Below are 27,650 nucleotides of genomic sequence, written 5' to 3' on the forward strand. Positions count from 1 at the left end.
CGGAAACCCGGCAAGTTATAAAACTCCATGGAGGGGCGGAGGCAGCGCGGGCGGAGGAGCACCAACAGCCGCCGCCGCCTCCTCCTCCTCGGCTCCAGCTCCTCCCCGCCTCTCAGCCCGACGCTGTAAGGCGCAAAGGAGGCTGGCGCTCTCTGGCCCTCACGCTGCTGCCCTGTTTTGGTTAGGCTGGCCTAACGCCCGCAGACATGGGACTAAGCCCCGCCGAATTCAACAGGGCGTCTTCTTCCACAGAGGGGAGGGTCTCGCTAAAGATAGGGTCTCGGGCTTAGGGTGGCGAAACGAAAAAGAGCCCTTGCGCCTTTAATGGCTGCATGGAAAGGGGGAGATTGCCGCGCCGCTTCAGGAGAAGCTGTACCGGATTCCCTCTTCTGCACCACGCAACTCTTAAAGCTGTCTGCCCCCTGGCCACATTAATGTGTCGCGGCCGCTTGGATGCCACAGGATGGCCACTATCCTGTGGCACTTCCTGCGGAATGAAGTCGGCGGGGTGTTCTTTTCAGGAAGCATGCATATATGCTCAGTCTGCAGGTGTGGTCAGGAATGCGGGCCTTCATCAGACATAGGTCACAATAAGATCTGTCCTGTACAATTGTATAAAATATTGCATTGACTGAAGTGAGCTGGGAGGTTACTGATTTCAGGGTGACTATAAAATGTGCCAGGGGGAATATGATGCAACTATCTTGTTGAAGATAAGCAGGTCTGGTCTGGGCAGTGCTTGGATGAAAGACTACCTGAGAAGTCTGCCATCTTGAGTTCCACGATGGAAGGAAATGGGAGCATTAATGTACTATGTAAATAAATACTAAGGAAACAAAATGTAACCTGACTGATCAGGATGGCAGCATGTCATTAGCAGGTAAGTAAAGGTAAGCACCCTTCCAACATTAAGCATCTAAACTCGGTCCCACTCCAGCTCATACCTCTTCCTTTTAGTCAAGTATAGAGTTTACTTTGTTGCTCAGCAGAAATGAACCAGATGGAGTGCCCCAACGAGGTCTCTTCAGTAGCAGAGGTGCTGGAGAATTCAAACGATACATCCCAGCAACCCCTTGGAAGCCACCACCGTTTTGGAATAGTGGAGCGCAGAGTGTTAGGAGATGGTTCTCAAAAGTACACAGCATGCTTTCATGATCCACCAGGTTTTCGGGGTAGTAGCTGTCAATGGACCTATTGTGAGCAACTGTCACCTTTTAATAATAAAATGTTCATAACTACTGCTTTAATTAAATCACAGTGTGAATCACATTAAAAGGCATTACACAATGTAAACTAACAAGTAATTTTAAATTTACTTAGGCAAATTTATTTAGGCATGGGGAGAGGAGAGGGAGGGGAAGTTCCTTTCCTCAGCCAGAAGTTCTTGCACTAATGGAACTACTGTGGTCAATCACACCCATAGTTAAGCTATTTTCCAAGTGATGAATTTACTTTCAAATGTTAATTGTGTTGTACCTGCATTTAGACAGCACTTTATTCCATTTTCCGGACGTTTCCTTACCTGATAATGTTTACATTTTATGTGAGCTTTCACACAATGTAAAAGTCGCTTCTGGAAATCTAGCAGAAATTTGATGCTCCTTTCTGTGTTAATTGCTTGCAGAAAAAAAAGATTGTTTGCAACCCCATTAACACCCCACCACCACCCCGCTTTAATGGAACATGCCATGTGACAAAATTTGCAGCAGTATTCTAGTGTACAGCTCTTTCCTGCAAGGGGAAACATGGAGGACCAAAGCATGCATGCACGTTATAGTTATGACATGTATAATGGCACCTGCTGTTGTGTCACACTAAACCCACTGGTGTGAATGAAAGTAAGTTTGACATGGCAGTATATCAATCAAAAAGCCACAATTCCATAGTGCAATGGGTCATGCAGTATAAACGAAATGTTAGTCCTTGCCAGCTGTAGCAACTAGTGTTCAGTGGCATATTGCCTCCAAATCTGGAGGCTTCATATAACCCTAATAAATAATAACTATGTTATTTCCTGGATTCAGTGCATTGCAGAGTGGAGATCAGTAATTCAGGGCAAGCTGTCTTTCTTATCATTCTTCTCACCGCATAAACCCTTACAATTGTCCATGAAACAAAGTTAAAAAACTGCTCAGGAACACACACAAATGTTTCATACACCACATAATATGTGAGGACCAGAAATGTCTTTTTGCAAGGTCTGTCATATCTACAAACCACGTCTCAGCTTGTGCCATCTAACTTTCTCTTGAAACTTTCAGGTTCAGATACATGACACACTTAGGGAAATGTTGCCAGGCAACTATTATAAAGTTAACTGAAACTTTACTGTTAGCTTACATAGGAACAGAATGTTTGGTCCAAACTTTCATTTCTCTTCATTATTGTTTGCTGCAGTCCTTTCTAACCGCTAGCAGCAGAGTACATGATTCTGTTTTCAAGCAAGAAAATTTGCACTTGTCATATTTAATAAACACATCCTGCTTATTGGAATGATAAACAATGTTGTTCATTTGTCTATGACTTCTGTTTTGTGCAAACCTGCCACAAGAAGCAGCATTTGATTTTAACAAGTTCAGGATAATCATAAAACTCAGAATGATAAGAGCTAGTTTTACAGTGGGAATGAAATATACTTGAGGACAAATTGGAAGAACAAACTTGTCATTCTTAATTAGGGTCACTTGCTTGACAATGGAAGGTGATATGAATTTTAGGATTCTGAAGATTAGCATGCTGCAGTCCTGATGCCAAAAGCCACTGGTGTTCTATCTTGTGGACCAAAGTCCAGTGACCTTGGAATTCATTCAATCAATCTCACTGGTTGTCCATTCAGTTTCTTGCCCGGGAGCATTAAAAACATTGCAAAATATGAAAATGGATTTTCTGAGCTGGAATGATATAAATGAGATGAGACACTCTACTTGAAATGGGAATCACATAAGATAAGCACTAATCAAATCACCAACTGCACATCTTGTGTGGAATAATGAGAACATAAGAGCCCTACTGGATCAGATCAAAACCCTATCTAGTTCTGCACCCTGTTATTACAGTGGCAAACCAGATGCCTATGGGAAGTTCACAAGCAGGGCCAGAGTGCAACAGCACTCCCCACTTGTGATTCCCAGTACAGTGGTACCTCAGGTTAAGTATTTAATTCATTCCAGAGGTCCGTACTTAACCTGAAACTGTTCTTAACCTGAAGCACCACTTTAGCTAATGGGGCCTCCTGCTGCTGCTGCGCCGCCAAAGCACAATTTCTGTTCTCATCCTGAAGCAAAGTTCTTAACCTGAAGCACTATTTCCGGGTTAGCGGAGTCTGTAACCTGAAGCGTATGTAACCCGAGGCACCACTGTAATTAGTATTCAGAGGCATCCTGCCTCCAACATAGCAACTGAGCCTGGTAGCTACTGATTGCCTTATCCTCCATGAATTAGTCTAATACTCTTAAAGCCATTCAAGTTGGTGACCACCACTACATTCTGTGCAAGTGAATTGCATAGATTAATGATGCACTGTATGAAAAACTACTTGTCCGTCCTGGTGGTCCCAAGTTCTAGTATGAGACAGCAAGAAAAAACTCCATATGTACTTTTGTATAGTGTTGTGTTAAAATGATATAAATGATACAGCTATACACTTGTATCTTGTCTCCCCTGACTTATTTTTCCTCCTGAACTAAACAGCTCATATAGAACCTTTCCTCATACAGTATATAAGTTGCTCCAGTCCTTTGATAATTTGGTTTGCCTTTTTCTGTGTTTGTGTACTGAGAAATATGCATGGTGAACCGTGAAGTGTTTGGCCACTGTGGGGAACTGAATGCTTGACTGATCCAGTAGTTCTTATGCTCATATGTAAGGATTTGGTACATACATCTTCCACATAACTCTTACTCTTTTTAGCTTTCCCTTAAAGTTTATCAGAGGTTTTATCTAAGCAATGAACTTTTACTTCACCTTATATTTCCCATTAGGTGAAATCAGGGTTCTCTCTCTCTCTCTCTCTCTCTCTCTCTCTCTCTCACACACACACACACACACTACTTTATTGCAAATATTTTCACTTTTCCCAAAAACCCTCAAATGTTTTTGCCCAGGCCGAAGCATCTAAATTCAGCAACAATGTTGCTGAATTGCATTGTGTTCTGAAAAGTTCTGTCATGAGACAGGGGAAGCTGTTTTAACATTAGGCAATCTTGCTGTCTGGTATATTCCTGACCAGCTGAAACTGATTGCAATCATACAGTATCACATGTACTGAAAGCACATCATATTGTGCATTGCTGGGCCTTTGGGCAAGACTTCATTTCCAGAAGCTTCCTTGATAAATTGCCCTGTCCTATAATCTGCCTAATCGGATTCGTCAAGCTTCAGAAAATCTTAACAGATGCCTCAGAAACTTCTTTTGGGCCACTGATCTCATGCAATAAGAAGTAGGAGGGTGGGAAGGTATCATTGAAATCTTTTTTCCTAAGTCGTTATAGACATAAGAAGAATTCATCATGATCTGATGTAACATATATTACTGTTTTTACTTTTTGGATGAATTTTTGTTCGTTTTTCTTTCTTTATTTCAATAAAGCATTAAAAAAAAATCTTTCCCCCTAAACAATATAGGAACTTCTTACACTAACCCATGAAATGGAAAACAGGTACAGGAAAACAGTTGTCAACCTTTTTGTGTGAGTGGGCACATTTGGAACTTTTGGAAAGTGCCACAGAGTCCAGTCAAAAAATGGTTGTCATGGGGTATGACATAACTCTAAATGACTGCCATGTCTGAAGGAGCAGAAAGAGAGACAGGATCACAAAATGGTGCAGACTTCCTTCCCATCAGCCTGCCAGTCAATGGTGGAAAAGGCATCCAAATTGGCCACCAACATGCTCACTCACAGGAAAAAAGCTCTTTGCACATATTCTCTGCTCACAGTAGAAAGGAGAATGGTTGTCCAGACCAGTCCAGGCATCCAATGAAATTGGGGCATGTTCAAGATATGCGTTCAGTGTAGGAGGGGCTAAGCTACTGTAAACAGGTAGGAAGACTTAAACAGTCTTTCATGTATTGATGGGATATGTATTGAGATCTTTTGCAGGACACCATGTTGGTGATCTCAATGCAGTTTCCACTCATCTCAACCCAATAGTGTATGTAAAGCAACAAACAAGGGAGAATATGTCTATGAACTGCTATCAGTCTCATTCCAGATACTGAGGCTGTGTATGATCCATGGTGGTGCAGTGTGTGCATTGCTCCATTTATATTTGTGATTTCTCCTTTGCTTCTTCAGTCTTCTGAAATTTTCAAAACCCTATCAAACTAATGTATCAGATGGAACTTGCAGTGGGTAGACCTCTACTGACTAAATTGCAAAGGACCACCTAAATGGGGAACAGACCTTTTCATGTCTAGCTTGGAATCGTGTGTAAGTTTTCCTTAGCGCATATCCAAAGCTGAGTTCTGCTTAAAACAGGGATTCACAGTATCATATTCATCTTGACTGAGTGTTCCCACAAGGTACGTTCTGCATGAACAGGTCCTATGCCTGCAACATGCTCTATATATGTATTTAAAATGTGGTATCTCCATTAATCAACAGTGGCATACCATCATCAGCCCCAGACCCTGAAAATTGTTGCTCTGCTTCATAAACTGGCCATTTTGACAGTGCTGAAGGGTGCAGGGAAGCTTCTAGAGGGGCAAGTAGCATGAATGTTGAAAAAAGGAAAGACACAGGGGTGGTGGAGCCAGCATTTTTATACTCTGTTCTGTGCTCAGATAACAGCTGTCTCCTTGTGTAACCCACAGGAGGAAGCTGAGGAGTTGCCAACTTACTTCATCAAGAAAGGGAATGTCTCATACAGCTCAGAGAAGGGAGGGCTGGTGCTCCAAACGTTCCTGAAGGACTCCTGAGAAAGCTCTACAGAAATCATTGTGACTTGGCAGACAGAGATTGGCTTAAGCCCAAATGAATGTGGAACACAGAAACATAAAATGGAACAATGCAAACAAAGACGGCTTAACATGTCAACAAAGTCGGGGGTTGGTTGGAGGTTTTGGTGTCTTGTTTGCATCGTGCCATGCTTGCTGTATCTTTTCACTGTATGCTAGGTGCTGCTTTCTGTGATTTCCAAGTGGATTGAGAGGCATTTCATCTGCTCACCAGTTCTTCTAGCTAATAAGGAATTTTCCAATGCCAAGTAAAATCACCGTGCTGAGACATGCCTCTAAAAATTATCTTGGTTCAGAGTCTCTTGTTTTGAAGCTGATTAATTGAATCCACACCCCCATTCCATTAGCACCATTCCATACATCATCTTTCTGATTACATAAGGGATAGTATAGTATCTGGTCAGATAAGCAAGTATCAGGGAGAGGCACTCGTTCCTGGAACAGGCACACTGGGCCAGGATTTTCCTCTATTGGCAACAACTGTAGAGAGTGGAGTACTGTGTAGTTCACTCAATTATGCCATAATTTATTATTATTTATGTAATAAATTACTGTGTCATCCTCAGCATCAATGGGAAGTTGTAGACTATTGTTAACAGCAACATGATTTCTTCTTAACAACAACAACAACAACAACATTATTATGTACCCTTCACTAACAGGTTTAGGGTAGGTTACAACAATTTTGAATTCAGAATTAAAAACAGTTAAACCATATTGCATTCACAAGAATAGAGTGGGTCCCGAAACACGTATCTCAGGTGTCAGTAGTACTTGTATTATTACAATATAGTTAAGGAAAAATTTAGGCTATTACACCTACTTTCATGATTTCTGTTCTATGCAAATATTCCAATGTTATTTAGCAACACACCAGGGTTATTCAAAGTGTGCTTTTGTCAATACTACTGACTAAGTAACCTCTGGGGTTTAATGGAACTCATAATAGGAAAGAAGAGGATATTGGAATGCCAATCACTGAAGAAATCTCTTTAACGTTAATAGCTTCAGGAGGCAGTCTTTTAATTAACAATACACTTCTCATGAAATTAATAGGCATTACTACCAGGCAATTTGCCAAAGAGGGCACTTAAATGTTTGGGAAGTGCAGGGCATGTCTGAGAAGCTGTAGCAATAACAGTTGCACATGGAATTGGCCATGACTGTTTATGAGACAAAAACACTCATCCAATGTGGGGCCATAGATATCATCAGACCACACCATCCATGGCGTCGGCGCTTTGGTGGAACAAAACTAAGCTCAGAAAGCACAGCTCCTTGCCTAAGTCAAAACAACAACACTAAGAAGATAACACTGGGAGTGGAATGTATTCCTCAATACTAACACAGTTCATGTGCTCATCTGACAATAACAACAGATAAAAGAGGGATGATAGTCTTTCAGCCAATGCTGGCTGGCTCTCCATATTCTAGATGGGCAAGATGGAGGCTTGTCATGACATCTCCCTCTGCTTGTCAGTCTGTAGAGAGTACTCCTACCCAGAAGTCCCATGAGAGATAGGCAGGAAGGTTTGTCTATTCTTCATGTCTAGAGTTTTGGGGCGTGTCACATTTGTTGTGGGATACCTGAGTGTTCCTGACTGCATTCCTTTTTTTAAAAAAAATATGAACAATTTACTACAGGTGAGCTATTCAGAAGTTTGGTGACACATCACATTATTTCCATGCTGTTCTATGTGGCATTCAATTTGATGGTGGGGCAATGTTCCAGAACAGGGTATTTTGAAAATTTTTGGAAAAGCAATTTCTTGTCAAGAATGGACCTGGGAGATTTGGTGTGGTTCTCTATAATTCCTATATAGAGCTTTGAGGCATCTCAGTCTGATTGCTGGGATATCTTAGAACCAAGTAAGACAGCTTCTAATATTTATTGTCATTTATTGTTTATTCTTCTAAACTTTTGTCACCAAGTAGAAGAAGCCCATCTTGAACTTCAGAGTATGGATAATACCATATCTTGGTCATTCAACTTCAAGATGAACAATGCTGGAATGTGTCAGACTCTCTTGCTTGATTAATTGTAATGACAACATGAACACAACATAGCATCATTTATACTGTCAACTCACCCACAGATGAATAACTTCCTTTTGTTAAATAACTTGGAGAGAAACAATAAGTGCTGAACTCACAATAGGAAAATACAAAAATTCTTCATTTTACACAACATATTCCACAATCAATTTCTCAGAGAGATGCACCTATTTCATACAGGGAACCTATATTTCTGAGAGAAAGTGGGGTGGGGGCCAGGAACAATATTTGGGGGCATAGGGAAGCAGCCCCAACACCCAAGGTCTGGACCAGAACTGAAACCCAAATCCTACTAACTTCTCCCTTTCAATTGCTCATGATCACTCTGTAGTCAAAACAGATATGGGGCATCTGAACTAGGCTAAAACCATTTGTTTCCAGGGCAGCAAATATACATGCTGCAAAACCACTTCTCCCACACTTGGAATGCCTGCCTACCTGCCTGTCTGCCTTCTTCCCAAGTCTCCTTAGGACCACAGCCAAAATTGGTTTGAATTCAGATATTGGGGCTTATCTTACTTCAATAAATGAAACCTCAACAGTGAGGAATGATCCTTTTCTTCTGAAAATATGCAGGCAACTGTGATAAAATGCCTTGAGGCAAAAATAAAACCGATGACAATGTTAGTCAAACTGCCTTAACTAGTTGCCTAATAAGAATAGAAGAAGAACCTGCTATATCAAGCCAGTAGACCATCTTGTGTAGCATCCCATTCTCACAGGTGCAAAGCAGAACCTGAGCACAAACTCCCCACTTGTGATTCCCAGCAGCTGGCATTCAGAAGCCAGTATATATCAAGTGCTAATATACAAAGAAAAGCAAATTGTACCTTAGGCTTTCAGGAGATGTATAATGACCACAAAGTTCTTTAGGGGGTGGAAATCATCCTGGTTATCCTTTAATTAATATTTTGATGATCCTTCTTCTCTGCAAAAGCCTCTGTTTTTATATTAGTATGAGATTTAATTCAGTTTTATCAGCTGTGATCTGTTTTGCCGACTCTATTTTTTTATAAATTATGTTTTAATATATTTTATATCTTTTTCCTTTTTATACCTGCAAACACTTCATGTGTCTGAAAGAGCAAGCTTGAGTCCACAAAACCTTAGGCCATAATACATTTGTTTGTCTTTAAGCTGCCACAAGACTGTTTCACTCTTTTGCTGCAACATTCTAATGTGGCTACTCTTCTGATATTTTATGCAATAGTTTATGTGCATATTTTATGTAACCAACTTTTATCCTGCTATTTTTGGTCAGTGGACCGTAAATGACTGACTAGCTGCAATAGCCTCTGATTATTGCTATGCTTTTGGACTTTATATTTCAAAAGGTGACGGGTTGGGCTTGGAAAACTAGGTGTTTGCATTTTTCAGTTGTGAATGGTTAACCTCTCAAATACAGCACAGTACAGTGGTGACTCGCAAGACGAAATTAATTCGTTCCACAAGTCTCTTCGTCTTGCGAGTTTTTCGTCTTGCGATGCACGGTTTCTCATAGGAATGCATTGAAAATCAATTAATGCGTTCCTATGGAAACTGCCTTCAGACCAGGTCCGGGGACAGTCTGTCCTCCGACCTCTTCTGAAGGCTGGGGGGGGGACAAGGGCTTTTCTTCCCACCCCCAGCATTTTAAAAAACCCCGGGACAGCGGAGGACTTCTCCGCTGTCCGGGGCGATCTTAAAATGCTGGCGGGCGGCATTTTAAAATCGCCCGGGACAGCGGAGGACTTCTCCGGTGTCCGGGGCGATGTAAAAGCCCCTGGGAAGGCAGGCAGGGGGGACAAAGACTTTTGCCCCCCGCCCGCCTTCAGAAGAGGTGCTGGACCTCTTCTGAAGGCGGGCGGGAGGCGAAAGTCTTCCCCCCCCCCGCCTGCCTTCAAGAGCCGTCCGGGACAGCGGAGAAAGGCGCTGCCTTTCTCCGCTCTCCCGGGAAGGCAGGCAGGGGGGAGCAAAGACTTTCGCCCCCCGCCCGCCTTCAGAAGAGGTCCAGGACCTCTTCTGAAGGCGGGCGGGGGGCGAAAGTCTTTGCTCCCCCCCGCCTGCCTTCAAAAGCCGTCCGCGATAGCGGGAAGCGCTTCCCTGCTATCCCGGACTGCTTTTAAAATGCTGGTGGTGGGGAGCAAATCCTTTCGGCCCCCGCCAGCCTTCCTGGACCTCTTCTGAAGGCCGGAGGGGGGGAAAGGCTTTGCTCCCCACCACCAGCATTTAAAAGAGGTCCCCGGAGATTTCCCTATGGGCTTTCGTCTTGCGAAGCAAGCCCATAGGGAAATTCGTCTTGCGAAGCGCCTCCAAAACAGAAAACCCTTTCGTCTTGCGGGTTTTCCGTCTTGCGAGGCATTCGTCTTGCGGGGTACCACTGTATTATGAAAAGATGCACTAGCTTAGAGATGGAGAATATTCCCACATCCTAACAGAAATTGCTGCCTTGAAAACATTGAAGTATTTTATTATTATTATTATTATTATTATTATTATTATTATTATTATTATTATTATTTTGCAACCATGAAAATTAGAAAGTCATTATTAATGATGCAGACTCAATTTATCTAATTGAATAGTATTTTTGAATTTTGCTTCAGTTGTACAGTACAGCCTTCTAAAAACTGGATAAGGAACGAACTATTGGGGTCTTATTTAACAGATTAGATGGGAGGGAGGGAGAGGAAAAGTCTATCTAAAAAAAGCTATTCTGTGTTCTCTTTTCTATTGTCAATTATTCATTTGATTCCTCTGGGATTTGTGAGTCCTGCCAATCTTTCCTTGCAGAGCTGGGGAGGTGCTTTGGGGGGGGGGAGGCCTAATATATATGCAGTCTCAATATTGGGAGTGTCAATCTAGCTACCTTCTGTACCAGCAAACCTGCTTTTGACTGTAAATGCCCTAGCAACAAGCGCCCACCTCTTGGGAGATCACAAATGTCACCAGAGATATTTTGAATGCGTGAATTGCCAAGGATTTCACCCCCAAGGCAACAGGAAGCAAAACGCTGAGGAATCAGCCTGAGGTTTGTGTAAAGGTGAAAACTACAAGAAGTCTTACCCAGGGCACACACATTCCTGTCTCCAGTCAGCAGCTCTCAGCAGGAATAACATGGTTTTTCCCCCTGTGAGGATTTTGGAGGAAGAGATGTAAGACAACCTTTTCATGACAAATAATACATTTTTGGATTCATTCTGGCAATATGTGATTGAAGACAGAGGAGTCCCTTCAAAAGAGTGGCTCGGGAGACCCAGCCAGATGGGTGGGGTATAAATAATAACATTATTATTATTATATTATTATTATTATTATTATTAATGTATTTTTCTGGCAGGGCTCAAGTTAGGGTGGCTACCCAGGCATTGTCAAAAACAGTTCCATAAAATGTGTGCGTGCTACTTCATATGTGTAAATACAAATGTAGAAATAACAATGTTGATTTAAATAGAAATATAATACATCTTGGGATGTAAATACATCTTGGGTCTAAACCACAGAACCTAGGGCTTGCTGATCAGAAGGTCGGCGGTTCGAGTCCCCGCGATGGGGTGAACTCCCGTTGCTTGGTCCCTGCTCCTGCCAACCTAGCAGTTCGAAAGCACATCAAAGTGCAAGTAGATAAATAGGTATCGCTCTGGCGGGAAGGTAAACGGCGTTTCCATGCGCTGCTCTGGTTCGCCAGAAGCGGCTTAGTCATGCTGTCCACATGACCCGGAAGCTGTCTGCAGACAAATGCCGGCTCCCTCAGCCAATAAAGCGAGATGAGCGCCGCAACCCCAGAGTCATCAGCGACTGGACCTAATGGTCAGGGGTCCCTTTATCTTTATAATAAATCTCAGCCCTTGCTCCCTAGTTTTATGGTTCTTTATCTTTAAAGGAACCCTTTAAATAGAGTACTGTCTACATGCTACTTAGGGAGAAATGGAGAATGCTGGTGGTGATGATAGAGAGGTAATCTACTGACAACAATATTATTATTATTATTATTTTATTATTATTAATTATACCACCCTTCATCCATAGATCTCAGGATGGTTCACAGGATAAAAATGCAAACTAAAAGCATGAAAACTGAGCAAAGTGCTGGAGGACACACAGGTGTCTATGCATAAATCAGTTTTGTACTAGATATTGCCCGTGTAGGGGGCCCACAATTTTCATGAAATGTGCAACCTGCCTTATACTGTTCTGAAATGCTCGGAAGCAACTTTCAGTCAGAGCAGACAATACTTTTGTCCACTCAGTCTACTTGGGTTGGATCTAGACACATCAAAGAAGTGATTCAGTAAAACGCATTGTAAACTTCATACAGGGAAATCCCGTTGGCAAAAGATGGGACTCCACAGTGCCATCTGGTGTCACAGTGTTATAACGCATATAAAGCGCTATAACTTTACGAATGTAGTTGGTCTACAGACTTTGAACAACTAGTACAGTGTAGGGATCTCATGACAACCACAGCAAAAACAAAAAATGGGTGGGGGAGAGACAAAATGCTTTTGAGCTAAATGTCATAAGGCCTATTTCTCAGGGGTCAGTCCAGCCCCTTCAGAATAATTGCCAGTCATTCAAAAAGAAAAAATATTTTGAACTGTCCAGCTATTTTTGCACATATTTCTTGGGTGCCTCTTCCCCCGCCAACCCATTAGTTTCTCTATGCTTTCCCCCAAAAAATTGAGTGTGCATTTTTGAAAGCAAATATAACTTATTTCTTCTTCTTCTTTTTCTGCTTCCTCCGCTAATAATATCCTGCTCTCTGATAATGTCACAGTAAATGGTGCTGAAATACTTTCTGTAAATTGTCTTGATATTTTTCTGAGGCTTAGTACATTTTCTATGGCTTCATGATAACTGCAATTGCCTGTAGGCAAAGTTCAAAAGCTTAAGCAGTTGTGGGGAGGGGTTCCACACCAGTAATTTGGCCTGCTTAAATGCTTTTGCTCTGCAAACAAACTTAATCTGATTTTTGTATTTTATCTCTTTTATTGGGTTCTGTGGGCTCTTCTGAAGAAGGAAGAGATCATATTGCTACTGTTTGCTTGTAGGTTTGTAGGCTCTCCCCTGTTTATCATCTTTAAGGAGTCAGTTTAGAAACTCTTGAAAGCTTTTGTTCCCACATCAGGGGACATTCATGCAAAGGGGTAACAATACAATAAATATATTCCATATTTTGATTACTTATATTGTAGCAGCAACCACTGGTATTTAATTAGAGCTGACCCTGATTTTTCATGAATGCTGTTTGGAATTTGAGATCTTGTTCAAACTAATATTTTGAGCTGGTCCCAATTTGCGTGAGAAACAAACTAAAATTTACGGCATGTACTGCGTTAAAGGAAAATGTAATGAAAATGGTATACAGATGGTATATAACGCCAGTAAAACTAGCTAAAATGTATAAAACATGTAATAAGTGTTGGAAATGTAAAGAAAAAGAAAGGACATTCTATTATATGTGGTGGGAGTGTAAAAAGGTGAAAGGTTTCTGGGAAATGATATATAATGAATTGAAAAAGATGTTGAAATATACGTTTATTAAGAAACCAGAGGCCTTCTTATTGGGATTGGTAGGAAATGAGATAAGTAAGAAAGATTGTAAACTTTTTCAATACGCAGTTACAGCAGCGAGAATACTTCTGGCCCAAAAATGGAAACAGGAAGAAATACTGACGGTGGAAGAATGGAGATTGAAATTGACTGATTATGCAGAATTGGACAAACTAACGGGGAAGATTCGGTATCAACGAGACCAAAAGTTCATCGAGGACTGGGGAAGATTTACAGATTATCTGAAAGGCATATGTGATGAACAGATAATGTTTGTTGGTTTTCAAGAGACTCTGTAAAAAATAGAGAAATATTGTAAAAAAGAGAATAATAGGAGGGAACGAGATATCTAAAGGCAATACTAAGTTAAGAAATGCGTTAATAATATAGATGTAAACAAAAGATCGGCAGAGGAGCTGAGGGAAGTCAAAAAACAGATGAATGTGTGATAAAATGTGAATTGATTGTATAAAAAATTGCTGGAAAATGAATAAAAAATATTATAAAAAAGAGAAACAAACTACTTTGACCTCATAGATACAATTTGGCACTCATACAGCAAGTAGTGGTACAGATGTTAGTTGTTTTGTTACTTCAGTTTGAAATGTCCCATCCTACTCACTTCTCTTTTATAATAGGATGGTACTATAAAGCAAACCATTCTTATATCTATTTCACAGATCATGCAAGTCAAGCATATGCATGTTTTCTCAGAAATAAGCCACGCTAAGCTTTAATGCATGACAAGCTATACCTGCTGAAACTGTGTGCTTAGCCTACACAACTATTAAAGGTTGCGGGAGTCCATGGTTGTTGTTGTTTTCAGCCTTGCCACTGTAAGCAGTAGGACTACACTGGACATTTGAACCTCAGTCCCTTTATTTACATCATACTTTGGACAATTTGTGCAGGTCAGAAGCAGATGCTATAGAATTAGATGGGCTAGTGGCTTTGCTGAGCATAAGGCAGCTTTATATATCCGTAAGGGAATTATTCAGCTTCTTTTCTAATGCTGCAAATTGGACTGTACAATGTGTTACTACTCCTATTAGTCATCCCAGACAATGAGCAAGACATGCTGTGGTTAAGGGCATATTTTTTTATTAGACCAACTGCTGTTAGTTAGTTTGCAAGCTTTCCAAAGAGATCTGCTCTTAACATCTCATTTGCGAAAGTAGCTGGACTCTCAAAGGCTCTGGGCTCTGTTCCAGAAGATGATGATGTAATAATCACATACAGCACTTGCCAGCAGGATGTTTTTTGTTTTTTTGTTTTTTAAGACGTGTCTGTTAAATACCTCATTAAGAAAGGCATGCTGTAGGCTGGCTGCTTCTTTCCCTTGATGAATTTGCAGGCTGGTACTTGCCAAGTATCATTTTACTAATCCAATTATTTAAAAATACCCTTCAAGATTTTGTTGAGATATACTCCCAAACACCATCGGTCCATTTAGTTCAGCATTGTCTTCATTGACTGACAGAATCTCTCCAGAATTTCAGTCTGGGAGTCTTTCACAGTTCTACCTGAGAACTGAACAGGGACCTTCTTTATGTGAAGCAGATGCTCTACCCAGGGCCAGCCCACTTGTGAGACAGAATGAGGCAACCGCCTCAGGCAGCAGGCTCCCAAGGGTGGCACCAGTGGGGAAAGGAGGGAAAGCGGCAGCAGCTTCTGGCAAAATCCCTTGAGATCTCATGGAACACTTCCAGGATCTCACAGAGCTCACAGAAGATCTCGCCACAGCCGCCGATTCTCCTCACTTCTCCCATGGCTGAAAGGCACCCTCTCTCCCCACCCCCACTGCTGCCACTGGAGAAGCAAGGAGAAGTGGCTATGGTTTCCAGGTTCTGGCAAGATCTTACAGACCTCTTATGAGATTTCACAGGAATCTGGAAGCTGCAGCACATGCGTGGTAAGTAAGGCTTCAGCAGGGGAGTGGCGGGATTGGCTGTTTCTGGTTCTACCACTCAGCAAAGATTAAGTTGTGCCCCATTGACCTTTGTTAAAACATTTCATTTTCCTCTAGCCAACAATTAAAAAATAAATGATGGGAATTACATTTCAAAGCTTTGTTCTCACTTCTGTTCTTTTCAGAATTCACACAGCATGCATATGCAGTGATTGATGGGACAGGAGATGAAGGTGGTTTAGAAATCACCATCCTCCGGAAAGCGCTGCTCTCCATAGTTCATAGGCAGATGTATTTTGGTGCTGAAGTAGGCACTTTTTAAGTCTTAAGGCTGGCAAGCACAACAAGAACCAAAATGTTATGCTTATCTTTTGCTTGTATCTTTTGATACTTCTGTCTCTGTGCTTAGCAATAAACATGAGTTTTGTTGTTTAAAATGGTCTAAATTGGTACAGTTCAAGTTGATTCTTAGGTAATGTATTAGAGACGAGTGAGGGCCATGAGGTTGAAAAGATACCCATACTGAAAGCGGATGCCATAGACTAAAGGCAATCCTTATACAGGTCTCATAGCAGAAAAGCAACTTTGTGGTGGAGGAGATTTTAAGTAGACAAGATCCTGTGCAAAATGGTGTGGTGACATTCCCTCAAGCAAGTAAGTTTGTTCCAGAGACGGTTTACACATTGAGATGAGTTCTTTCTCACTCACCAAGCAGCTTACAGTGGTACTTCAGGTTACGAACGCTTCAGGTTACGAGCTCTGCTAACCTGGAAGTAACTGCTCCTGGTTGCAAACTTTGCCCCAGCCCAGGATGTAAATGGAAATCATGCGCCAGAGGCGCATGCGCAGCTGGAGGCCCCACTAGTGATAAGATAAGGATAAGAACGGTTTCAGCTTAAGAATGGACCTCCGGAACGAATTAAGTTCGTAACCAGAGGTACTACTGTATCTGTAATTCTATCCCATGTGCTGTGGTAAAAGGTAAGGTAAAGAACCCCTGGACAGTTAAGTCCAGTCAAAGGTGACTATGGGGTTGCTGTGCTCATCTCGCTTTACAGGCCGAGGGAGCTGGCGTTTGTCCACAGACAGCTTTCCAGGTCATGTGGCCAGCATGACTAAACCGCTTCTGGCACAACGGAACACTGTGATGGAAACCAGAGCACACGGAAACGTTGTTTACCTTCCTGCCACAACGGTACCTGTTTATCTACTTGCAGCAGTGTGCTTTCGAACTGCCAGGTTGGCAGGAGTTGGTACAGAGCAACGGGAGCTCACACTGTCATGGGGATTCGAACACCAACCTTCCAATCAGCAAGCCCAAGAGGATCAGTGGTTTAGACCATAGCACCACCCGCTGTGGTATGCCTCAACGTCACTAGTACATACCAGGGGCCAATCTGATGGGTAGGCCCACCTTCATTTGGAAAGGAACTACATGCTCAGCGGTTGTGGTCGACCTTTTAGTGAAAAGCCGCACCTGTATGGGACAGGAGCCCAGAAAAATGGCTGAGTTTTGTAAGTGACTGTGGGATGGGGGCTTGAAGATAACTCATCAAGTGATCAAGTAATGTGTTGATCAGCTCACAAAAGATTATTTCTGATTTAAACTTTTTATATGGTTTTTGATGTATAGTTTTATGTATAATTGTTGAATAGCAATATATAAATATTTTTATAAATTAAAGAATAACAACACTATGTGCAGATATGGAAACCTTTGGAGTGTTACTTTTTCAGATATGTAGTTTATATCTTAAATCATGATAACTTCACAGAGTAAAAATATAAGATCATATTCTTTCAAAGTAAATATAAAATACTTATTAGACAGTGTTATAAAGGCAATTTTAATTAATCATATGACAGGCCCAAAATATACCTTTTTACAGAAATCTTAGAAGTTTGTACAACCACACATGTGAAGGTCTTCACCTTTGGATAAACATTAGAGACATATATCACAGTTCCAGTTTCCAGTTACAAACGAAGAGCTAATATAAGGAGCCTCAATAAAATGGATATTCATTGATATTTATGTAAAACGATTACTTGTTATGTTGAGTTTGGCTAAATCAGAGTACAGGTTGCCACCATCAAACAGGCGCAAAAATAGGTGCAGGTAGATGATGTGCTTCCTCTTCACATTTTATTGTTGAATATGAAAGCTATTCTCACTGCGGTACTGATTTTGTATCAGTCATAACAGTGAATTATCCCATTTTAAATGTTGCCTTCTTAGTAACTAGAGAGGCTTACTGTAAGGTTTTGTTCAAACAGTGTTTCTTCAGTGGTTGAGTAGGACCGGCCCTGCCATTAGTCAAGGTGACATGACCACCTCAAGCAGCAGAGGCTAGATGGCAGCAGTAGCCCCCTGGCAGATTCTTCTAAGCCCCAAGCCATTCCCTGTGTATGTGACATGGACTGTCCTGCCCCACTACAGTATTCTGCTGTCTCAGGTGCAATGAAGAATGCTGTCTCATCCCCTGTGTTGAAGTAATATCCAACTGAGGAGTCAGGCCAGTTAGAAAAAAAAATCATTCTATACTTGTAACCAGTGATATTTACCGGTAAATGGCAGGAGAAAAAATATTCTGAACATGTTAACTGCATGTGTAACATGCATGATTTCACTAAGGTAACCTATTTGGGGATTGCTAAATTTGCCAAATAGTATAAAGACCTTATCTTTTTGCTGCATGTTGTGAAATGAGAACTTTGCTTGTCTCCCTCACTTCAGAGTCTTAGTGGGTCCTATGAATGTTTCGTTGTTCAGTTATCCCTTCTATTTTGCTACTGTTTTTAGTAATTTACTATGTGATTTTATTGTGCTTTATATATTTTTTCATTGTACACTGTCTGTGGAGCATTTGCCCTGGAAGAGTGAAGTCAATCTCAGGTTGGTAGGCCTATGGGAGCGTTGGACATCCACACTGCAGCAGTAGCCAGGAATACTTTCTGTCAACTGACTGCCTCTAATAAGAAAGCTGCAGCCTTTTTTATCAAATTACAGCCTCAAGAAGACAGGCTACTGTATTGCAATGAGATTTGAGGGGGGGGATTACAATGGGAGAAGGGATTTGGCAAAAATTGAGCAGAGGCACTTCGCATGTGCAGAAGCAAAGTGCCCCAGCCTTGTTCTAACTTGCTGAGTTTCATGATACTTCAGAGCAGCCTTTCCAACCTGATGGACTACAAATTAATTAAATTTAGTCTTACTTAAATTCCAGTGATTTCAATAATTTAGTGTGGATCAAACCCTCAGATTACAACAGCTGAGTGCACTTTGGGCTGCCCTGAATATTCGCCTTTTTCAGGCAAAAATAGTGATTTTGATGGTGTAAAATATTTCCACAAATATCCCTTTAGACTACGTAAACATTTACCATCACCATCCAGTCATGTTCAGTGCCAACATGCTGGCTTGCAATTTCCTATTCTCCAGCTACTGCTTCTTCCTTCTGGATTACATATGGGGATGATTTAAGGTGGTCCGCTCAACTTATTGGGTGGGTGGTGTTGCGTTGATCCGTCCCAGGGGCAGAGACTGGCACCCTCCCCACCGCTGCTTGTCCCCGCCGTCAGCGCTGTATGGGGCCCTGCTCAAGGGGCGGGCCCTGGTGACCAATCAGCACGAATGGGGGTGGAGGTGGCCGCAGAGAATATAAACCCTGGCACAGCAGGGAAATTGAAGCCAATCAGGGATTAAATAGTTGATGGAATTGTATCACAATGCTAAATATGGTCAATCAAATTTGGCTGCATGATGACATCACTGAAAGCATAAGGAGTTAACTGAAAACAAGAGAGGACAATATAAATGCACATGTGATGATGTCCCCTTTTACTGCTAGGGATGGGGAGAAGTTAAGTTCAGCAGACCTGCATAATCCACATTTTCTGATGCACAGGCAACTAAGTTAGTTCTGGGTATAAGCTTTCGTGTGCATGCACACTTCTTCAGAACATGCACATGAAAGCTTATACCCAGAACTAACTTAGTTGGTCTCTAAGGTGCTACTGGATATTTTTTTTAAAATTTAGTTATTTCATCTACGTCAGACCAACATGGCTACCTACCTGAATCAAGGGCAAATGCTGCTATTCTCCTATTCTTTTAAATTTGCACTCCTCCAAATATTGTGAAGCAGTTCTCCAACCAAACATACAAAAATGCATAAATTATGGGAAAGTGTGCATAAAATGCATATATTTGTGATGTACGATTGTTGGAAAAAAAATCCTTGCAATATTCACATTAGGCAAAATTGCATATAAAAATGTATATTCCGAACTTTCACCATGACTGAAAAAAATCCCACAAACTAATGTGTAAATGTGAAGGACTGAATTTAAGATTAGGGGAAAAAACCATAGAAACTGAAATAAAATGAAGCTGACAGATTTGCCCATGCTTACCCACTGTAGGATCTGGGTTACATCCTGTGCTGTTCTGGAGCTTTGCCTGATCTCAGGTCGGGAGCGGTTTTTAGGGGGCTCATGGGGCTGATGTCAGGAAGAGAGAGCAGTAAAGTCCCTTTGCACAAGCATCCTTACACTTGTGTATCTTTGGATACAACTCTGTGGGTATCTGTGTCTTAGTGAACTCATACACCCTGGATATATTTGCCTGTTTCCAGTCCCCGCTGCCCATTGAAGCCCAGCGTGAAATGCTGGTTTTAGGAGTAAAAGATCCAACAGCAACAGAATGGGATATGGTGCAGAGGGCTGCAACTGGTAGGATCATTTAAAAACTGGATGCCTTCATTTGTCCGTGCCAAAGCATTTTTAGCTAAATCAAAGCCGCCATTGCATACAATGTTTTTCAGTTACACATTCTCCAAATTCAATTCTGTTACGCATTTCCTTCAATCCCTTATATGAAAAGAAATGTAATAGAAAAAGGTTGTTAAAACAGCATGATAATAATTGAACAATGATTTTGATTATTAGAAAAGAAACCTACACAAAATCCGGAAACTGGGGGAAAGAAAGGGGGGGGGGAAGCATGAGAGGAATAACAACAATGGTAGACAGATTCAAGCACCATAGAAATTTCTTTGCCACAGGTATGGTCTTTCAGTTATCCATAATGAGAAATGGTCTGAATACTTTTTCCAAATTTGCCTTTACAGGTTTTTTTTTTAATTCTGGTGTGTGCACAATTTCTAAAAGAGATGCATCCTTTATTAAATACATTTGTTTAAAATACATGAAATAACAAATTATTGGAGCACTGGTTATTTTCAACAGCATAATTTCACATGGCAAAAATATCAGCAAAATCAAGCACCCTATTATAAGGGAAGGCTTAGCTTATTAAAAATGTTTCAGCACAGCTTACAAACCTTCAAAGATCTATAGTATATTTTTAAACAATGCAATATAAAACATGATCGAAACATAAAAATACCGATAATATATTTGTAGGACGATCATCCAGTGGCAGTTATTAGATGTTATACAGCACATGTTCTATACAGTTACACGCACACACACAAAGACACAACATACACTCATTCTCTTGCCTCTACCATGAATCTAGTGAGCCACGGTTAAGAATTGCTTTTTGCTTTAAAGTAGTAACTGTTGCTCAAAATATATAATTATTTCATATGTAGTTGTTTCCATAGTAACACAAACAAACAATGTAACCACATGGCAGATGCATCAGATTATGAAAGTTGAGTTGGTAAATACTGTTTTGCTACAGGAAATGTAGTGTTAATAGTTTAGCCACCTGGCTTGCAATCATCTACAAAAGGGCAAAGGCTCAACACTACAGGAATTTCTGCCTTGGTTCTCATCAGCAGCCCTTTCATGTCTTCACTGTGTTTATTCTGGCTCTTTTTAAAATCAGCGCAAGGGGGAACGGAATACTAAATCAGAGGTTCTAAACATTCCTTATAAACTATATGCTCACATGCTATTTTTGCTTCTCTGACACAAACTTCACATGACAACTTGTTATTTCCAGGTCACTCACTTAAGAAAGCATAAGAAAAGATATACCCAGGTGTGCTGTCCGCAGAGAAGTCTTTTATTCCTTCCTTTCCAAGGGAACGTTGCTGCATTCAGTGAAGATGTCCAGCAGTGAGATGGATGCTAAGGTCTCCTCTGTGGTTTGTGTTATGCAGAGTCCTATTCAAGTGTTGCCAAGAGTGTGTGTGACAGTGTGTGTGAAACGTTGTGTACTGTACTTATTACCCCTTTGAATCTTGTTTTTGCTATAGAAGTTGTTGATGGGATTTGTGCTTTGTCAAAACGCCTGCTGTCTTCTCAGAATACAATACTTTGAAAACAATACAATACTTTCCCTTTAAAACACGCGCACGCACACACACGCACACACACAACAAGTAAAGAATTGAAGCCCTCTAATAGATTTAGTGCAGGATACACATTTGTTCGTTGTTGCTGCTGCCCCTCCTATACACAACACCATGTTGGCGTGCCTTCCCTTGCTCTCTCACGGCTTGTGCTGCTTTGCCCCATCAAACCAAAGCTGACCAAGGAGACGTGGTCCACTTGCTTTCATCACCACAGCCTCCGTTCTACAGGGTTGATGAAGTTTGCTTATAATCCCTCAAAACAACAGAGGCATAGGTTGCAATGGGAGGTGTGCAAAGCACTGATTCAGATACCGGGGAGCTGGGCACAGAACTACCTGAGGCCACCGAATCTCGAAAAGGAGATGGAGGCGTCAGTGCTGGTGAGTCTTCTAGAGTCAGTTTGCTGGTTGCCTGCTCCTCTTCCTCATCTTCATCCTCTTCTAGGTTCCCCGGTCGCTCATACACATACCCTTGGATAAGCTTAAACTTTTCATTTTCTTCTTCTTCCTCCTCCTCCTCCTGCCCCTCTTCTTCAGCTGGGGACGAAACTATCTCTTTGCTGAATGTACCCATTTGGAGTGGCAGCACCTGCTGCTGCAATAATGGAGGGTGATAGATAGGCCTTACTCCGTTCCCGGCACCAGGTGTGGGGATCACAGAGTTGAAGTCCGGGATGCCAGTGGCAAATTTGTTGACCACGCCTTGCAGCTGCTCCATAACGGATCTCTGTGGTGGTGGAGGTGGTAGGATTTGGGGACTCTGCTCGGACAAGAACAGGTGGGTTTCCTCTGCTGTTGCCTGCAGGGGAGGCGTCACCATGATTCGCCGATGCACAACCATGGAAGGACTATTTAGTTGGCCAAAGCGCACTGGCTCGCTCTCCTCTTCCTCCACCACATTGTACAGAGTCTTACTGCTGGTGTCTGAAAAAGTCAGGCTCTTGCCTTGGCCTGGGTAGCTTTTAGTCAAGGGCTTGATCACTGCGGTCTGATTGCATCCTGGCTCTTTGCTCTTCACATGCACTGAGAGTCTGTGCCACATATGTTGTCCCTTGGGAACGTCTCTCCCACCTGGTTCAGACCAGGACACAGACTTGCCGTTGGAACTATGAAGAAAGCAAAGATGGTTGGTTTGCGTTTGCTTCAGGAAAAGAGAGGCAGCAATAGCAAAACTGTCCTTAGTTCTGTTCTGTAATATTGCCTCCACTCAGAAGCAATTACAGGGAAATACTACACTGAGAAACAGCAAAAACTTTTAAATCTAACACTTTCTACTTTTTATAAAAGGGAAACCAAATTATTCCTTGTTGTGGGGGCAACATGTTGCAGAACAGAGGTCACAAATGAGGCGCCCATAGGTGCCAATGTGCCTGCCAGTGCCTTCTGTGTCACTCAGTAAATAGTCCCTCAAAGATCCACAATATACAAGAGATTATTTGCTCAAATTCTCCTACATTGAGCACACCTGCTTAAACATTCCCACAATTTATTGTATGCCAGGACTGGATACTTACTATCCCTTTCAATCTGAACATTGAAGAAGTGCAATGGGCATCTCTCTTTGAGCAAGTATGGTGGCCGCTGTAGGTGCTCCCCTCACTGTGAAATGATGAGGGAGTACGCCTGCACCATTTTGTGGCCCATCTGTTTTAGATGTGGCAGCCATTTTGTCTTATGCCACACCCCTATGACAGCAATTTTGTGACTTGCAACAAAGGCACTTTCTCAAAATTCCAAATGTGCCCCCTGGTCAGGCAACTTGGATGACTTCAGTTATTTTGGTTTCAAAGTTCTCTGCAGGGACAGGGAACCGCTAATCAATGTTAGATTCACTTTACCTGAAAGTTTTGGAAGATGCAATCCATAATCATTAGAACTCATGTCTAAATCTATGGCAGTAGAATTAAAATATTTAATGTTATATTCCCACGTGCCATACACTTTGCATTTCTGGGTCCCATCTAAGCTTGAATTATGCTTTTTTCTCTGCCACATTTCATTTCTCAGGCAATTCTAGTATACAGAATCCCATCTTATTCCATCATGCTTTAAAAATAATGATCAGTGTTTGGTCCACTCATAATAAGTATATTGAGGTTCATGATCAAGCTTATTCCCTTGAAATGGTAAAAATCTTATATTCAAATTAAATTTGACTAATGTTCCTCATACAGGTTGTTGTTGTTGTTATTATTATTATTATTATTATTATTATTATTATTATTATTATTTTAAAAAGCACCAATGGAAGAGATTTCAAAGGATTCCATGTCCCGTGGAAGGAATTGTGTATTGATGTTTCGAGTAAATCTGTTTTGTCAGAACTGGAACCTGCAATAAAAAGTTGATTTCTCTTTTATTTAAATGATGCTTTTAGCTATTTTGGACAGTTACCATGTTCCATTATACAGTTTGTAATTACTGTTGGGAGCTTTAATTGTGTCTTTAAGACATCAAAATAGTTTTACGTCAATTGTGACTCATGATGGCAGTTTTTAAGGGAATACCAGAATGTTAACTCCATTCTGAAAAGTAGAAAAACTTGAAGAATTTGGAACCAGGTTATCCCCAATAACACCTTAATTGCCTGGTCACTCAGGAGAGGCATTCTTAGAGGTACTGTATGTTATTGATGTCCACTATGGCCTTTAGTGTGGTGTCACTAGCCTTTGGAATATACTCCCAAATCAATACCAGGCATGCATCTGGAATTTAGGTGCCATGCTTAAAACTCATGTTTCACCCAGGCTTCCCATGAGGGGGTGAACCAGCTATGTTGATGTATTAAGCTAATGTACTTATTTGTGATATTTTTGTACTTGTTTTATGCACATAATTTCAGTGTTTAATTTACAGCTGTTCACCAGCTGGTCTCCCCACCCTTAACATTAGTGGTTATAGACATTTTTTTGCAAACAAACAATATACTAAACTATTTTCTTCTTATCCTCACTAACAGCTTAGTGGGACTTAAGTCCCATTCATTTTATTTATTAAACCCAGCTCCCACCCTTCCTCCCAAAGGAGCCAGAGGCGGCAAACACACAAATGAAAAAACAACAAAAACATATTAGAAAGCATTCCAATAAAGACATAGACTGGGGGAGATCTCTACTTAAAAGGCTTTTGTTGGAACTTTCAGCAGACTTAATACCAGCCATCTTGGGGTGCTTCCAGACAGGGGCCTGCTATTGCAAGTAGGTTGTTCAAAGCACATTAACTTCCACACATTCCTGTTTTTTCAGTCATGGATATTCATTGTTATTCTGCTGCTTGCTGTCTACACAAGTGGGTGAAGATTGAGGAAATGTACCTGGAGGGCTTCCCATCTCATTCCCCTCAACCACTCATTTCCAGCCCTCCAATGCAGTTGTTGGGCAAGTGCAATGGTATTCTCTCTCTCTCTCTTTGTGTGTGTGCACAACTTTTTTAAAAACAACAACCCAGGAAGTGCTCATGAGTGCAAGAGGAAATATTACCAGCCAGAACATGCAAAATGGGAATTTGTGATTTGAGGGATGGGTGTGAGCAATATCCATTACCACTTTTTAAAAAAATACTGAGGACTTGCTTATGAGTGATGTTTCTCTAAGCCTAGTACAAGAGTGATACTGAGATCTTGCACAAGATCACTGTATTGGTTTTGTTGATAACAATTAAAAAGACAGATGTATGTACTGTGAATACAACCTCTGAGGTAATTGCCATGTGTATTTTTAGGAGATCTTTTGAGAAAAACTCATAGCAACTGGTTTGCTGAATTCAGGTGTGCCCTCAGCATGTGGCAATCTCTGGAAATAGGCACACTTGCATCATTTGAGCCACTGAAAACAGAATGGCTCGATGAGTGTGGCATTAGAATCCATCCACCCAAAAGTCATAATGTGTGACAAACCATGGACCGAGACTAAATTAATGTGCTGAAAAGTGACTGCAGATCACTAAGGTTTATTTTTATGAATCAGATTTTCCATGGAAATGGGAAATCTGGACTAAAATTTTTAAAAGTATGGGCTGACATTCTGTTGACAAGGATATTGTGTGGGCGCTACAAAAAAGAATTGTGTGCATGAGCAGCACCAATTACCCAGTATAAACTCCTGTCTGGAAGTATCCTTAGAGTGAACTCAGAAGAAGACTTAGCAGCCTATTCACATAGAGAAGAGCTTTTTCAATGGTGGCTATTGGGATGGAGGCTTCCAGTGACTTGGTTATCATGTGCTAGCACAAATAGCAAATTAAAAGCATTATTATTTAAATGTAGCCTTGGTACATCCACCCAGCACAAGTCTGCAAAAATCTACAGTGTGCATTTGGCCCGCATCTAATTTGTATCACTTGAATAGATATGGGAATTGATAAAAACAGCAAGGCAAAATTGGCTCAAACTATGTGACGATTGGAATTCTACCTATCAGACATGATGTCACTCATCTTGGCCATCTTGCCCATTTTCTCTATCGCTGTATATGTCCATGACCATAATGAATTCATTCATTCATTCATCTTGCCCATTAGAGACACAGAAGTTTGAAGGGGTCCCTCTCCACCAATTATGTTTAGAACAAATACACATGGTACAAATTCAGCCTCAGTAATCACTAAGACAAAAAAATGTAATAAAATACAAATGCAGACATATTTGATACCTATGACTATTCAATACAATTGTGTGTGTAAGTAAGTAAGTACATAAAAAGTTTCAAGAAGTGTGGGGGAGGATGCAAGGTTAGCCGCAGGAACAACCAGTTGCCCTGGAAAAACCAAATATAAAAATATTTTAGAAACAAGGGTGTGCTAATAATATGGCAACAGCCAGAAGATTGAGACCATTGGGTACAAAAGCACTGTAAACAGTGAGACTCAACACCACATCAATTTAAAAGCAAGGGACACACAAAACTTTAAGCAGGACTCAGGCATCGGGACACAGTGAGTCCTAAAGGTATGGATGCTAAGGAGATTTGTGGCACAGGCAATCTGTTGTGTCTTGGAAAGGAGATGAGGCAGGATTTTGCTCTCAGGTAATGAGTCTCTAAAATATGGAGAGCTTTTCCATTTGGGAAGGGCTTAGGGAGAGTTAAGGAAGAGCTAGGAAGGGGGATGATTGGAACTCAGTGCTAAAATGCATTCTTTGCTGCATAAAGATAGTTCCTGGTTAATTTCCTCACACTCGTTTCCTAGTTCTGCTGGATCTCTCAGCGGCCTTTGATACCTTTGACCATGAAATCCTTCTGGACTGTCTAGAGGGGCTGGGAGCTGGGGGCATTGTTATACAGCAGTTCTGCTCCTTCCTCCTGGGCCGTGTTCAGAAAGTGGGGGGGGGGGATGAGTGTTCAGACCCCTGGGCTCTCACTTGTGGGGTGCCTCAGGGTTCTGTCCTCTCCCCCATGCTTTTCAACAGCTACATGCAGCCACTGGGAGAGATCATCAGGGGATTTGGGCTGGGTGTTCACCAGTAAGCGGATGATACCCAGCTCTACCTCTCTTTTAAATCAGAACCAGTGAAGGTGGTGAATGTCCTGCGTGAGTGTCTATAGAGGCAATTGGAGGATGGATGGTGGCTGACAGATTGAGGTTGAATCTTGACAAGACAGAAGTACTGTTTTGGGGGGACAGGGGGCGGGTGGGTGTGGGGGACTCCCTAGTCCTGAATGGAGTTATTGTGCCCCTGAAGGACCAGGTGTGCATCCTGGGAGTCATTTTGGACTCACAGCTGTCCATGGACTTGTGACTAAGTTCTGAAATTCTTTATTTGTATAGAATGGAAGACAATAAACACTGCACTATAAAACATTTTTGAATAGTTATACTGATACCGTAATACATATAAACACAAACAGAAAACCTACCTGCATGATATACACAGA

At 41.4% G+C, this 27,650-nt stretch overlaps 1 protein-coding gene and 2 long non-coding RNA genes across 6 annotated transcripts in view; 2 read left to right on the forward strand and 1 right to left on the reverse strand.

The window, feature by feature from the left end:
- Positions 1-6,414, forward strand: part of LOC309528141 — a 49,403-nt gene extending 42,989 nt beyond the window's left edge. Inside the window, exons 2-3 of the long non-coding RNA XR_014217563.1 lie at positions 5,295-5,429; positions 5,813-6,414. This is a non-coding gene — a long non-coding RNA (uncharacterized lncRNA). The remainder of the gene's footprint in view (positions 1-5,294; positions 5,430-5,812) is intronic.
- Positions 6,415-15,005: 8,591 nt separating this feature from the next.
- On the forward strand, positions 15,006-21,560 carry LOC309528128. The gene is made up of 3 exons (XR_014217548.1): positions 15,006-15,455; positions 20,403-20,518; positions 21,427-21,560. It is a non-coding gene; the product is annotated as an uncharacterized lncRNA (long non-coding RNA).
- The window catches only part of GRM1 (glutamate metabotropic receptor 1), a 169,621-nt gene continuing 161,458 nt past the window's right edge, over positions 19,488-27,650 (reverse strand). For 3 of the 4 annotated variants that reach the window (XM_082215208.1, XM_082215209.1, XM_082215210.1), the window contains one exon: positions 19,488-22,886. In XM_082215208.1, coding sequence (XP_082071334.1) covers positions 22,004-22,886 — 883 coding nt within the window. In that variant the 3' untranslated portion in view covers positions 19,488-22,003. The remainder of the gene's footprint in view (positions 22,887-27,650) is intronic. The other variant, XM_082215212.1, reaches the window with a different exon arrangement.

This window comes from Podarcis vaucheri (assembly GCF_965113315.1).
Source record: "Podarcis vaucheri genome assembly, chromosome: 3".
NCBI lineage: Eukaryota > Metazoa > Chordata > Lepidosauria > Squamata > Lacertidae > Podarcis > Podarcis vaucheri.